This window comes from Perna viridis, chromosome 3 (assembly GCF_037379345.1).
Source record: "Perna viridis isolate PV_CMFRI_1.1 ecotype Kerala chromosome 3, ASM3737934v1, whole genome shotgun sequence".
Taxonomy (NCBI): domain Eukaryota; kingdom Metazoa; phylum Mollusca; class Bivalvia; order Mytilida; family Mytilidae; genus Perna; species Perna viridis.
In genome coordinates, this window is record NC_142447.1 from 20,784,815 (window position 1) to 20,799,701 (window position 14,887).

General features: G+C 31.5%; 1 protein-coding gene across 32 annotated transcripts in view; it reads left to right on the forward strand.

Moving 5' to 3' along the window:
• The window catches only part of LOC148621393 (rho guanine nucleotide exchange factor 28-like), a 145,580-nt gene that overhangs the window by 93,058 nt on the left and 37,635 nt on the right, over positions 1-14,887 (forward strand). For 23 of the 32 annotated variants that reach the window (XM_088575688.1, XM_088575689.1, XM_088575707.1 and 20 more), the window contains 4 exons: positions 1,358-1,481; positions 2,887-2,978; positions 3,682-3,744; positions 7,702-7,759. In XM_088575688.1, the coding sequence (XP_088431814.1) occupies positions 1,358-1,481; positions 2,887-2,978; positions 3,682-3,744; positions 7,702-7,759 (337 nt within the window). The remainder of the gene's footprint in view (positions 1-1,357; positions 1,482-2,886; positions 2,979-3,681; positions 3,745-7,701; positions 7,760-14,887) is intronic. The other 9 variants (XM_088575695.1, XM_088575697.1, XM_088575704.1 and 6 more) reach the window with 1 other exon arrangement.

Here is a 14,887-nt window from a genome sequence, read left to right on the forward strand (position 1 = left end):
GTTAGAAAATTGAGATTGTTGACAGATTTATCCACTCATGAAATGTTCATTTGCAGTACTTTCCAATGAAATTGTAACTATTTTACCAAAATGGTATGGAAAATCTTGTCCTAATTCCTGGATATTGATGATACAAAAAGTAAAGGAAGAATACACAATCAAAGTGGTTGGTACTTTTAACGTTGCCTGATTCTTACAGGGATTAGTACTGAAATTGATATGTGTATGTATAGGGGGTTCAATTTTGTTGGCAATAAATTAATTTGAGAGAAATACTGTAATCTGATTGGTTGACACGCCCGTATTCAGTTGTATTCAGAGCTACTTTTGTCATGTTTAAAGATAGAAATAATTTTTAAAATTAATTTATAAGAATTGGCTATGAAAAAACTTTTATCTATTGAAAAATAACATAAATCAGTAGACAAAATTTTTATTATTGCTAGTTCTTAATTAAAGATACCAAAGAAATTGGTCCTATATTAACTGTTTATAAAAACAGTTTAGGTCAGGTCAGGTCAGGTCATTTAAGCAATGTTGCAAAGATCTGTATACCTGTCTTGTTCACAAATACCTACCTCTGATGTAGATCGGAAAGTTTGAATATCTTCCCTCGATATTTTTATTTTATTGATATAAGTAATTGTCTGGAATGTCTGAGAATACTGAATGATCTGTGCTCCTGTCTAACTATGTAGACATGCCTGCTTTAATCTAATTATTAAATTTAGAAATCAGTCATTTTCTGATTCAACTTGTAAGCATCTTTGAGATATATTTTTTCTCTCTTCCCTTTCTAACCTGTTGTGAAGTCTCTGCCTTTCCATATTATTTCTTAAAAAAAATGCATAAGTGGTTTAGGGAGTATCAAGCTTGCAAAGTCTTTTATAAACAAAAGTATTTAAAAATGACTGTACTACTGTTATATTGAATGGTAGTAAAAGCTTGAAAGAAAAAAACTTAATTTGATTATAAATCCTTGATTTTTTGCATGAAGTTAAGCTTCTGTGGCAAACCCCCAATATTAGTCCATTCTGAATATTTATTTTCATATATAGTTGATTAAACCATGCAGGCTTGCAAAAGTCATCATACAAGGTACATGTATAGATTTTTTTCGCTTTTAAAGTCCTTTTCAAGAATGGGCAAAAATTGTATTCCCTGGTCTGTTTGTCTGTCCGACATTCTTTGCTTTCTAAGTCTGATTGTTTACCAGAATGAAATTTACAGTTTTATTTAGGTCAAAACATAGTTGTCCAATTCGCATTAAGATTTTCAATACAGTTATTTTTCACCAGAGGATTAGGGAAAATATGTCTATATGTCTTTGTGTCAACAAACTATTTTTCTTTTTCAGCACAAGGATAAAGATGCCAAGGGAAAGAATACCCATCAGTTTGTATCAGTGTCTGTAAGCAATTCTACACCATGTGTTGTCTGTAATAAGTCTATGGCAAATAAGCTGGCACTAAGATGTGAAAGTAAGTACAACTAGATTTTCTTCTTCCTCATTGACTTGAACATTTTTTTTTGTAGCATATTTAGAAATGTTTGACACTGGTATAAGTTTTGCTTTTAAGTACCATTCTGATTAAGAATCATGAAGGCAAAGGGTGGCTCATCATTTTTCTCAATTTGGTCTTTCATGCCTCAAATATATTCAATACATCTAGAAAACAACCAAGAGCTTTTAAATTTATCCTGAAGCATCTATGACATAGATATTTTTTGATTGCATATATAGGGAAAAATTGTGGGGAAATTTTCCCGCTATTTTTCCCATAGTGCATTTCCACTAAATTAGAACTATCAATATCTTAAAAAGGCAAACTATACAAACACTTTGATAGTTATTTCTGGTGGTCATGAGGTATATATACTTGGATAATGCCATAAAATCCCTGCATGTTTCTTCATGTGCGACACCATATACACATTTTGCCTGATTCTTAAACAGAGAAGTACTTAATACTTTCAACCAAAATCTTTTAGGTGAACATACTCATTTGTTGTTTTAAATTATTTTTCCTTCTTTTTTTTACCTTTGTACAACATAGGCCTTTGTAAGTTTCCTCTGTAGCTTATCCTCTACTTCTTTCAGTTGGAGTTTTTTTAACTGAAACAACTGAAGAAACATAAACTTGGAGATTTACATATAGAGAATTAGCTAAAAAGGAAACTGAAGGTGGCCTTGATTTAAATAGAATGACAAATGGATAGACCAGAAATCAGCAACCCCAACCATCTCTAATTGTTGTTATTTTTCCATTTTAGTCAAGTATTTAATTATAATTTCTGTGAGTGAGAAATGATCTGTATCAGTAATGTTAAAGTTTTTATCATTGAGAAATTAAGTGACAGGACCATCACATTTTTCACAATAATTTCTGAACTGGTTTCCATAAGATTGATGGGGGGAACACTTAAGTGTATTTTTTTGTTAGAATCAAGCAAAATGGGAAAAATCAGAAACATACATGTAGAATCTGTCAAAATAATTTCACTCATTTATGATTTTTCTTTTTGAATGAACCAATATTTGATCTCTGCATCACTGGATTTGCTCAGAAATTTTTCAAGAAGATGTTAGAAAAATTAGATTTTTGACAGTTATCTGCCCTTGAAGTGCTCATTTTTATTTCAATGTAACAGTAAATTAATTTACCGAAATGATATGGACACTATTACTTATTTCCTTGATTCTGATGGTACAAATAGTCTAATTATATTTTCAGAATGGTGTGTTTTTCATACTATGTTTTACCCTGTGCCTGATTCTTACAGAGACTAACACTTAACCTGTTAACCTGAGATGGAAATTTATTACGACTGCAATGCTGTTTCCTAATGTTATTTTGGTAGTAATAATTATGTATTGTATTTTAGATTGTCTTATAAATGTCCATGAAAGTTCATGCAAAGAACAAGTGACTCCCTGTGGACGCCTCGGTGGACCCTTATCTACGCAAAGCATGAAGGTAGGTTCAAGTGACTCCCAGTGGACAACTCTGTTGACCCCTAAATACACAGAGTGTGAAGGTAGGTTCAAGTGACTCCTTGTGGACAACTTGATGGACCCCTATTTACACAAAGCATGATGGTAAATTGACTTTCAAATTAAATAATCATGTGATCATCTGTCCATTAGATTTGGGACTGGGGGTTTATTTAAGTGAAATGTGTGATAAGATGTGAAGTCGTTATGAAAAATAACATTGTGGCATCATTACTCAAGTCTACTTTTACAGTTGTGACTTATATCACAGAAATGCTTGTTCAGGAGTAACTTATGTATAGTAAAACTCATATAGGCTTTACCTTAAGTTCTGATGAAAATGGACTCAAAATAAGAATATTAATGAAATATACGATGGCTTATATCTGTCAATTAATTATCTTATCTTTACCAGAATCTCAAAATTTTTTAAAGAGATACATTTTTTCAATAGCATTTTAAAAATCTATAACTATACAATGTTTTCTATTTCCTCATTATATAAAATCATTCTTCAGATTATATGGTGTTAAAAGTGTCCAAATTGATGGCTGAAACTGTGAATGGTTGGGTCACAATTCAATTCTTGATTCTCTTATACCAGAAAAACAATGGTACGGAGAAATGATGCATGCAAAATATTGTTAATTGGAATTGATCTTGACTTGAATTTCTTATATTTTTAGAAAAGGGCTACCTATAGTCCAAAGCAACATTGGAGATCATCATTTTACAAGAGAATTAAAAAGGCAATTTATTTTATATACAATGATATATATATATATGCTTCTAACAACACAGCATATACAGAAATCAATGCTAGTTCTTGTTATAACTTTTGATTAAAGAATAGGATTTTTTTTATGTCTCTCTATGAAAATGAACCTATTTTACTCAATTTGCCTGACTTTTACAGACGTATTTCTGTCTTCATTGTCTGATCATTACCTCTAGATTCCATATAATCATTGCATAGTAGGTGTACACCTGTATATTGTAAATATGCCCAATTTTTGGCAGAGATAATAAGGTCTGTCTGCATGTTGTTCAATGATATGAAAATTCAGTTATGGTATATTAATTTTCCTATTATAATTGTCTTCACCAGATGAAACTCCATTTTGTTTTTCACTCTTTTTTAATTGTTCTGTTTAAAGGTGGTGGCTTTAAAAACTGGAAAAAAAAACTTTTTTAAAAAGCAAATGGATTAAGTGCAGTTGTATTCATTCTAGATTTTTTCCTTAAAGTTTCTTTTAAAGAAAACATACTTTTAACCTTAGTTTCTGAAAAACAAACTGATGTCATAGATATTAGAGGGACTAAGGATTGTCCAATATTGTCTACATATCAGATCGTTTCAATGTCTGAAAGGGCATTCTGACACTAAAATCATATTAGCTTTGACACAAATATAATTACTTACAGGTATTGACAGGTGAAAGGGCTAATTATACCATTGTTTTGACTGACCAACTGATCAATCTTTTAAGCTTGTTTGACTAACTGATAACATATGGATAAGGGGAGATTACTGTGGACGCTTTCTGGAACAAATCTGAGGTTTTGATTAAGAATGATTTTAATTATTATAGACACTTATCTGAAGCATAGTTAGTAGAAAATTAACATTTACTTGTTTTCATCAAAGAAAATTTTTCATTTACAAATTATGTCTCTCCGTTTTGAAATTTTAAAAGAATTTTTTTTATTTCTCAAAATGTTTTTTTAGCAAAATTATTAAGATTTACCATATTCCCCCTCAGTCTGTACATATCTTTAACAAAGCCTCCAGCTCTAGATTAGACAGTGACTTTGTAAAAACAGTCCATTCATCAATTGACCAAAGATTTTGATCATTGTATTACATCTTTATGGGCATCTCATGTTTTATCTGGAATATGAAGAAATATATAAAATGTTGCTGTAATCATTATTATTCTTTTTATAGAAAATACTTAGTTTGCTTAGACAGAAAATAATTACCTCCCCTTAATTAAACTACAACTTATCATTTTGACCTTCTTAAAATATCTACTGCGTTGGGAAAGCAAATATTTAGAAATAGCTGATAAACTTTTGAAAATTAGAGATTAGAAATTTTTTAACAGGTAATTTAATGATAACATTGTCAACATATATTCTTAGTCCTTGATTAAATTCAGATATTCTTGAGACTTAATTATTTTATCACTCAAATAAAATTATTTTCAACCCCCCCTCCCATTACACCCAGCCAATACTGCTTTAATTATTTCTGTCCCTCCCTTCTTATTAAATGCTGTCAACTGATTAATAATTTTTACTTATCTAAATCTGATGATTGGATCACTGCTCGGAACAATCTATCATTGGTATCATTGGTATGGTGTAATTTAAGCACTTAGTTATGTGGGATTGCATAATCCTAGATAATAATTGACACCTTGGGCCTTTTCACATTACTTTGACATGAGACCATCTATTTTGAATGGAAAGACTTGGTATAGTCCCTGAGGACAAAAAATATTGATAGATTTATATTTGTATTGAATGAAATGTTTGACAAATATTGTGATATTTCTGGACATTTAATAGTAGTTGGATCTCCAGTGGACTTTCAGTAACAATACATATTTTTTCCAGTGCTATTTTGAATGTACACAGGATTTTTTGCTTATAGTGACTTCTTAATGGAGTAGTTCTGATTTATGCTCTGGTGTAACAAGCACAAGATAATCAACCTTCAGAAGAGAAACTTATACTTTCTGTTTTATCCACAAGGACATCTCTTATCTTTCAAATATCAGTTGTGTGTCTAGAACTTTAGATTTAACTTTTTATAGTCAATTTTGACTTTTCAACATTTTGCAAACACGAAGCTAATAATCAATATTTTTTGTGTGCTTGTACCATTGCGTTATCAAGTTGTATATGGAATGCTATTTACATTGGTATACATTTTCTTTAGATTAAATATTTTGGAGGATTATGACCTTTAAGTACATGTTTCATAGATAACTAGGAATCTGATAGCTATTTGAAAGTGTAATAAACAAAAAGTAGATTTTAGAGAAAGAATTCTTATCCAGGATTTTAAAGTGTCAGATTGTCTCCGGATAAAGAGGATAAGTTCTTTCCGAGTCATTATTTTCTTAACCAGTACATTTGTACATGGTTTGATTTATCGGTTATTGCAATTTAGGATGCACATCCAAGAATAATAAGTTGTTAAAGGATATTGTGGTCATGTAACTTTCTTAATGTAAAATCTGAACAGTACATGTACATGTATGTTATAACTTTGTAATCCTTACTATTGTCAAAGGAATAGGAAATAAAATTGCCGGGATTATTACTTGAAAAAATTCTATGCTCATTATGTGTCCAAATTATTCAATTGATGCAAAAATTAGTGAAATTGGACAATAATTGGAAGGAAAATGTAACAAATGTGTTTTTGTGAAGAATTCTAATTTTGGAAGTGACACAGCATTCCCCTAGTGACTGGATTTGAATGTTTGAAAGCATATTAATTTGACAAAATAACAGGAATCTGATTCTGAATTCTTTGATCTTTTTTTCCTAATTCCAGGAGACAAGCACCAAAAAGTGATTATTTGGACAGCTTCACTTAATAATTCCCCTAACATCAAAGGCATTGTGTAATTTGGATTCTGAACTTCAAAGGATTCCTAAATTTCGTCTTGACATTTATGCATCAGGGCTTGTTAATTTGTGATATTAAGATGTTTTTAGGAACCAACACCATGTCATGCCAAATGTCTTTTGTTCTCATTTGCTCATTGTAAATTATTCAGTGATTAAATTTTTACTGAAAATTCCTTTATTGGAAAAAGTTAGTTAATGAGATCAAAGGAAAGTGAATCACAGAATTTTTTTACGCATTTGGTTGTATCAATCGTAACTGATGGAAGGGTCATCAGATCTGAATTCTAATATGGTTGAGAAAAATGTAATCAAGGAGACCGTAGCTTTTGATAAGATAATAAACAAATCCGACATTGTCTCTGATGATGCTGATGTTCATTGTGAAAATAGTGGTGAAGAAATAGTAGAAAGTGAGAAAACTCCAGAAAATAATGAAAACTCTGAAATTTTTATGGCTCAGGCTATCAATAAAGACTGTAATGATATTGTAGAAAACAGTCCTGATGCAGTTAGTATATATGAAGTTCAGTTTGAAGAAGCCTGTGAAACAATGCAAAATATGCCACAAGAGTATGGCGGAACAATGCTTAGTCTTCCTCAAGAGTATCATGAAAGTTCATCTGATTATGAACCAACTCCACTTGTATCTATGGCAATGCCACAAACAAACATTGAATCTGTAGGAATGGAAAATTTACAAAATGAAAGTAATTACAGTCAGAGTAAGGGCAAGCAGGAGGTGGAAAATGACAGTGTTGTGCTTGAGAAAAATAGTGAAAAAGAAATTGAAATTTTAGTCACTTGTTCAGAAGAGGCTAATACAGATAACAATGACAATTCTACTATGGAGGTAAAAAACAAGGTCGGGTTTTCATTTAGTTTCATAATAAATTACAGTTCAAAATTTGCATGATAACTAATATTTCCTCAACATCATATCATGCCTTGATTTTTTACAGCACTTTTCAACTACATGTATATTTGGTGTTTGAGAAGTCGTGCCTGTGTTTAACCAAGATTTTGTATCTGTATTGAATTATGTTATTTATTTGTTTCAGTTACCACCAAGAGAAACCAATGAACACAGACTGTTGAAAGAAAAACAACTCTCAGCCTGTAAGTTCTTATTAAGGATATCCTTTGGGGGACACTATTGTTTGTAATGTAATGAGTCTTATTTGTACATGCTTAGACTACATAAACTTGTCTACTGGAGTCTGCATGTTGGACTGTATATTTGAAAATTTTTTGTCAAATACTCATTGGATTGAGTTTCAGTTACAATATTATTATTTGATTCAAGAAACTACTGTAAGCATATTAATTTTTGTGGATTGACAATTTTCGCAGATTCTGTCAAGCTAACATATTTACAGGTATCAGTTATCAAAGTTTCAAAAAAAAAGTTTGGTGTTTATGAAATGTTAATAATTTGTTTCGTGGGTACTATTTTTCGGGGTTTTCTGTCCACCACTATGTTTACAGTGACCCCCTATTCCTTCTTCTTCTGTGTTTGTATGATTAGTTTTGTCTGACTTTGTATGATCAGTTTGATCTGACTTTATATGATCAGTTTTTGTCTGACTGTGTTTGTATGATTTGTTTTGTCTAGATGTACTTGTTTAATTAGTTTTGTCTGTTTGTATGATCAGTTTTTTTCTGATTTGGTCTTTGTTTTCTTGACATTGTTTTGGTTTCTCCTTTTTGATTAAGCTAGTTATGTTTGTCATTGATTTTACTTTCATTATAACATTCAACCTACATATGAACAAATAAATCAGTCTGCTGAGTATTTATTCTTAAAAAAGTATTATCTTCGACCAGTATTCATGCTAAATTCCAATTGTATATTTTATTATTGGGTTATACCAAATTTCTTTGGGATTATGTTTTCTTTAGTCTGAAGCACCCTTTGTCTTATTTTATCACTTGGGTCTACATTACTCTAAACGTCCAAGACCATATTATAGATAGTCCAAGACCATATTATAGATAGTCCTTGTAGAAGTTACACGTGCAAATCAAACTTGCTCTTTTTAAGCCTTCAAAACCAAAATTATCATTTCTCCCATCTTCAAGACAATGTGAAAAGTTTTTGTAAAAGTTAAATATTTAGATCAGAATTATTTCATATTAAGCCTTCAAAACCAAAAGTATCATTTCTCCCATTTTCAAGACCATATAAATAGTCTGTAAAAGAAAGTTACACATGTAAATCAGACACTCTTTAAAAGCCTTCAAAACCAAAATTATCATTTCTCCCATTTTCAAGACCATACAAATAGTCTTTGTAAAAGTTGCACATTTTAATCAGACTTGTTCTTTTTCAGCCTTCAAAACCAAAATTATCATTTCTCCCATTTTATCCTCAGCTGATCAGGTCCAAGTATAAGAGGTTTAGTCCAACAGCATGTAAACAAGGAATTATAAGATTTATTGTTTGGCAAGTAGACAAATTAATTCCAACATGACAATAAGACCTTCAGTTTTACTTATGTCTACCTGAACAGCATGTGAGAGGTCGTTAAAGAGGGTATCTAGGGGGGATTATATTCAGGAAATATAACTGAGATATGAAGGGAATTTTGGAATCAGAGTGAGAACAACAACGATGTTATGACTGCAAATTACTAGATCAGGCCTTCTAGATATTTATGCTGCTTACTCCCTGCATAGTAGTTTGACATCTAATGAAAAAAAAGAAAAGGCTAAGTGGTAGTTTATGTATATAAAAACAGAAGGTCTTTTATAAACTTGACTGATACATTTTTCTTTTATTCTCAAATTTAGTCATTTAACATCAAATTATGGTACTAAACTACTATGAAAATGTTGCCTTATTCTGTTTCATATTTTCTTTCAAAATTGTAAGGTCCACTCAACTTTTCCAAGTTTCAAATCAATGGTTTACCTTAGGGAAAACAAAGGTCCACAATAAAAGCATTGATTTGAAGGTCCAGTATCCAGGTAAATGAAATATCAAAGGTCATAGGTCAGTAGTAGAGGGTCCTGAACCTTGTATCCCCACTGATTTGAACCCTTGTTAACTGTTGATTTTTTTTTTAATTTCACTTTGATGGATTCATTTAGTGATCCCATAAGGTTACTGTCCTGTGACTTTCTACATTTTGAAGTACATTTTACAGTGACTTATCTCTTATATCATCCATCAAGAGTGCTTAAGTCTCATCTGTTTACCAAAGGGTTAAGTAGATCCATGAGTCAATAGGGACCACCCGTCTAATACTAGGTTAGTGTATAAATAACTTTATGGGAACTACTCATGATGTAACAGTTCTAGATTTATTTATAACTTAATGGCATATGACGACACATAAATGGTCATATTTAGTTGGGTTTTTATTATGATAGTCGATATAGAAAGTTGGCATTGGTCTGATTTGTTCTGAATCACTTATTGAATGAGGTGATCTTGTACATAAAATGTTGACGAAAAAATAAAAATAAGTTATACATGCAGATATTATGTGAACTGAGAACAGTTAATTGAGAAGTAAATTAAACCATAGGTGTTCTTTTAATCACACGCCTTTTGTACTATCTCAGATTACACATAGGATAAAAATGTGTACTGGTGTACATATACTTATATATGATATCAAAGGAACTAGTATCAAGTATCAGTGAATTTATCTTTAATTTCCTGATGACACTGTATTTATGACTTCTCACACCTAGCACTACATATACTTCCTATTTTTAATCCTGATTGATTTATTGAATTGGACAATTAAAGGTCAATATTGAATATGAAAATAGAATTTGATTCATATGTTGGTAATTTTGTTTTTATTATATTATCGTAATCATTTAAAGCCATGTAAATAGGTCTATTCTGTGAGTCATCTGTTTTACTTGAAGTAGGTGTCTAGGGAAATTGGTCCAGGATAATTTTGTCCAAGTGTGTTACCTGAGTTCTGTAATTGAGGTGTTTATGTTGTTATCCTTCTGTGGTAGTTATATTGTATGTTTCTTGTCAGCTTTAATTATGGCTGTAAAATGGTTGCTTTTGTCTTTTATGTATTAGTTATTCACAGATGTAAAACAGTAGCTCAACATTGATGCTTTAAGCTGTCATTACACTCACAGATACAGAGTTTAGTAAACGTCCCAGGATAGGTATAGTTTTCTCAGTCTCCATTGACTTTGAAAAAAAATGGAAAAATGTAAAAGTTCTTTTCCTGTAATTGACAGCAGCATCAAAGGACTGAACAGGAAAGTTCAGAGGAAGTGCAGTTTCAATAGTTAATTTTGATTAAGTTGAATTTTCCTTTCAAAGCAAATAATAAGTTTTTAATTAAAGAATGTTTAGTGTGTTACAAAATTATTTTAATGAGGCACTTTGTTGTTTTTCAGTGGTTGTTTTTGAGGTAGGTTTTTCTTTGTTTATTGTTTTTATACACTATTTTCTTATTTTAGATCATTGTTTTGGTCCTTCTTTTAAGAAATACTTCAAGTTATCATGGCTGTATACAGAAGTTGTGACAGTGTTGGTTTTGTGGTAATTGAATGGTTTTCTTACATTAAGAATAATGTCTGTATTTACCAGTAGGTGACTGTTGGCCATACCTGTACTGGCATTTTGGATAACCTTTAGGTTTAGTAGATAGAACTAAAAAATGAAAACTATATTTAACAAAGGAGTGGAGGTACTGCTGTTTTACACTTGTCCGTATGTCCAACTGTAACAGTTTTTTCCATCATCAAGTACTCAACACAGCTACTTAAAACACATTCTTCCTGCAGATGTTCCTTATGGTGGGATCCATTTTCCGAAAAAAATGGCAAACAACATCCTGTTTACTAAGGACTTTTTTTTTATATTCCCTATATTGTGATTGAAAGCCAGGGCATCACTAGTGAGCCATCACTCACAGGTGGCTCACAGATCTCTTGTCCCACTTATTATTGATGTCTTTAAAAAATGCCATACAATGTTTTGAAAAAAAAAAGTTCTTGTATAACCAATGCTTCTAAACTTTAAGATCATAGGTGAACAACAATTTCTTCATTGTCAGTACCAAAGATTTCGTTCAGAGAGGAAAAAGGGGGAATATTTAAATACTGGTTACCTCTAGCTATAGAATGTTATGTTCTTTGCAGTATTGTATGTAGTTAAATAAGTGCTAGGCTTCGTTGACTTCAGGCTCTTCTGTTTGTCCTTTGTTACCTTCACCTTTTAATGTAACTGTTGTATAAAGAAGCTGCATACCTTTACCAGTAAATACCAATATACAGCATGGTTATATGAAAGTCGTTGCACAGGAGGGTGCCACAGTTGCAAATATATCCTTGCGATTGATCTCGTGTAATATTTGTTAAGATTTTTTATTTTGTTATGTTCATGAATCTACTAAATAAGTAACAAGATATGCCCCAATTCAAAATTTTCTGCCACCAGACGTATTTCAATATTTTAAGTTTATGTGCAGCTTAAGAAGTATTATACCGGTAGCAAAAGAGAAAGTACTATTTTAATCCCATATAAATTGTGTTGAGATTTGCACTGTTTGAGAAATTTATGTCTTGTGTGTAATGGGGGTGGGGTGAATGCACATTTATGACTAAAGCTGTTTATAATATCAGAAATAGTATACATTATTGTTTACATTTCTATTTGCAAGAGAAATCTTATTTTCATTGTAAGAATTATCTTCTAAGGCAAACAAAGGAATATTTTATATACATCTGAACAAGCTTTATATTATCTGGAACATTTTATCTGTTTAAAATTTGACTCTTCACATTCAGGTTAAGGTCAGTTTACGTCTTACAAGTGAGAAATCCATCAGTTTGAAAAATGTACAACTCATCAGGAACATGAGCGTTAATTCATACTCCATTCTTTAATTTTTGGGATATATACAATGGTAAAAAATTCACTCATGGATAAAATGGGTACATTTGAAGGTAATTATTAGTATTTAATTATTCATAAGCCGTGTATTCGGCTAATTTTGCTGATAAGGGATCTGTAATTGATCAAGACCTGTGGGAAACTTTAATTTTATTACTATAGTCAGTTTGATTATCTGTATTTCTTTGTTAGTGCTTATATGTAGTGCTGTTGTGATTCATTAATGGAATCTACAGACCTTAACATATTGCTTGTATTTTGAAATTTAGAGGATCAAAAATTCAAATGTGTTTTGGCTGTCCTATTGATTGAAAGGTTTTATGTTGTCAAAATCAATATCATGTGGTTGTAGGTCTAAAATAGAAGTTTCAACAGCTGCTTTGGAATCATAGAGTCCGTTAGGGTATATACTGAATGCTTTCATTAAGTTTTAATGGTGATTTTGAATGCCTAGACATAATTAAACCATATTAGTTCATGAATTTAAGTACTAACCAACAGTACTGTTTATTTCCTGGTTAGAAGTGATTTGTGAAGTACATTCCTTCATTGATAGAAGATAATGCTTTCTATTTTTCCTCATACTTAATTTTCTATGGAATACACACCCATTGTCCTTTCCAAGTTTGCTGTATCAAATATTTTGACTGTACAATCATTATCATATTATACAGTAAGACCTTGCTAAAACAAACCCTCAATGATCCAGATACAGCAAGACCTTGCTAAAACAAACCCTCAATGATCCAGATACAGTAAACCCTCGCTAAAACAAACCCTCAGTGATCCAGATACAGTAAAACCTTGCTAAGACAAACCCTCAATGATCCAGATACAGTAAGACCTTGCTAAAACAAACCCTCAATGATCCAGACAACTGTCTTAACTAATCATGGTTATTTTGTATGACTAGGGTAGTTTCATGGATTTACAACCTCATGGACCTCATATTTACTCACTCCTTTCTAAACTGAAAACAAACTATCTAAAAAAAAGTCTAAACTTATCAAAAATTTTATTTGCTTCCACTCTTTATGGTCAGCTATATCCCATTCCTGCACCCTTATATAGCATTCTATAGATTTCACATTTCTCTACCTCAGTACATAGTTCCTTTTCTATTCAAAGCTTTGCCAACACTTATTGTTCTGCGTGCCTCTGCAATACCACAAGCAGATTCCTCCTGCATAGGACTGCCCCCTCTCCCACCATATTTGGGAAAATTAGTACTCAATGAACATTCCTTATATTCACAGTATAAAGAAAATCATTGGTGTGTGCCCCCTCTTAGGCCAGGCAATGCCACCACTTATCAGAATTCCAGGCTCAGGCATTGAATACCTGCTATTAATATAACTGTTAACCTAAAGTCCTCATATGCAGTCTCAATCTTCACTAAACTTCCATTGTTCTCAATGGCTTTACTGAGTGTCAAAACTTACTTTTGAAGTCTATGAGTACAAATACCCTCTAATCCACTACCTTGCATTTTAATCTGTCTCTCAACCTTCTCTCTGAAATGTTTACCTACTCAGATATACCTAATGACTTAAACAGAAAGGCATGTCAGGTCATCAAAAGTTCAAAATTATGTATTGTCTTAAAGATGAACATGGTTTAGTGAAATGGCATGCTGTTAAATAAATTTATATGGCCTTAGCTTTGAAAGTTTGTGGTAGTGTACAAAGGGTTTAGGATTGAGCTTACCACATTATAGTGAATGTTGGCTTACTGACTGTTTCAGGTGGTGTTTGTGATACAAACAAGTTTTTGTATTGTGAATGCTTTTTAATTTCGGGTATCTCAATTTTTGTGTGCAATGCTAAGTTTGAGGTAAAAAGAGGGCAATTTCCATACCTAATGTACCTAATCCCTGTACTGATTACATGGATCTGTCAATTTTGTTGTTACAAAAATATTTTATATTCACTTTCAAGTAAAATTCAGCTTCTTTTAATGTTTCTAGGCAGGCTATTTCCCTTGCTAATCTTAGTTGTGTAATGATCTAATAGTTCCTTTCCATAGATCAGTTGGCATTTTGATGAAATTCATTTCATGGTTTCTTTTAAGGACTTACACAATGTATTTCATAACCAAATTTATTAATAAATATTTGATATTTAGACATAAATTTGATATAATGCTCCCTTTGTCAGTTGCTTATTAAAACCCTATTGTGTGTTGTTAGGCACAAGAAAATCATTTAATCCCTAATTAATGTTCCACCCTCAAGAATTTATCTTTACCAATAAACAAGTAACAGAGGGGGTTAAAGCTACAAGCTATGCTTGTTTAGAAAAAAGTTAAAACTTATAAAACTTTCTGAATAGACATTAAAGGATAAATATTAACGAAGAAACAAGGGG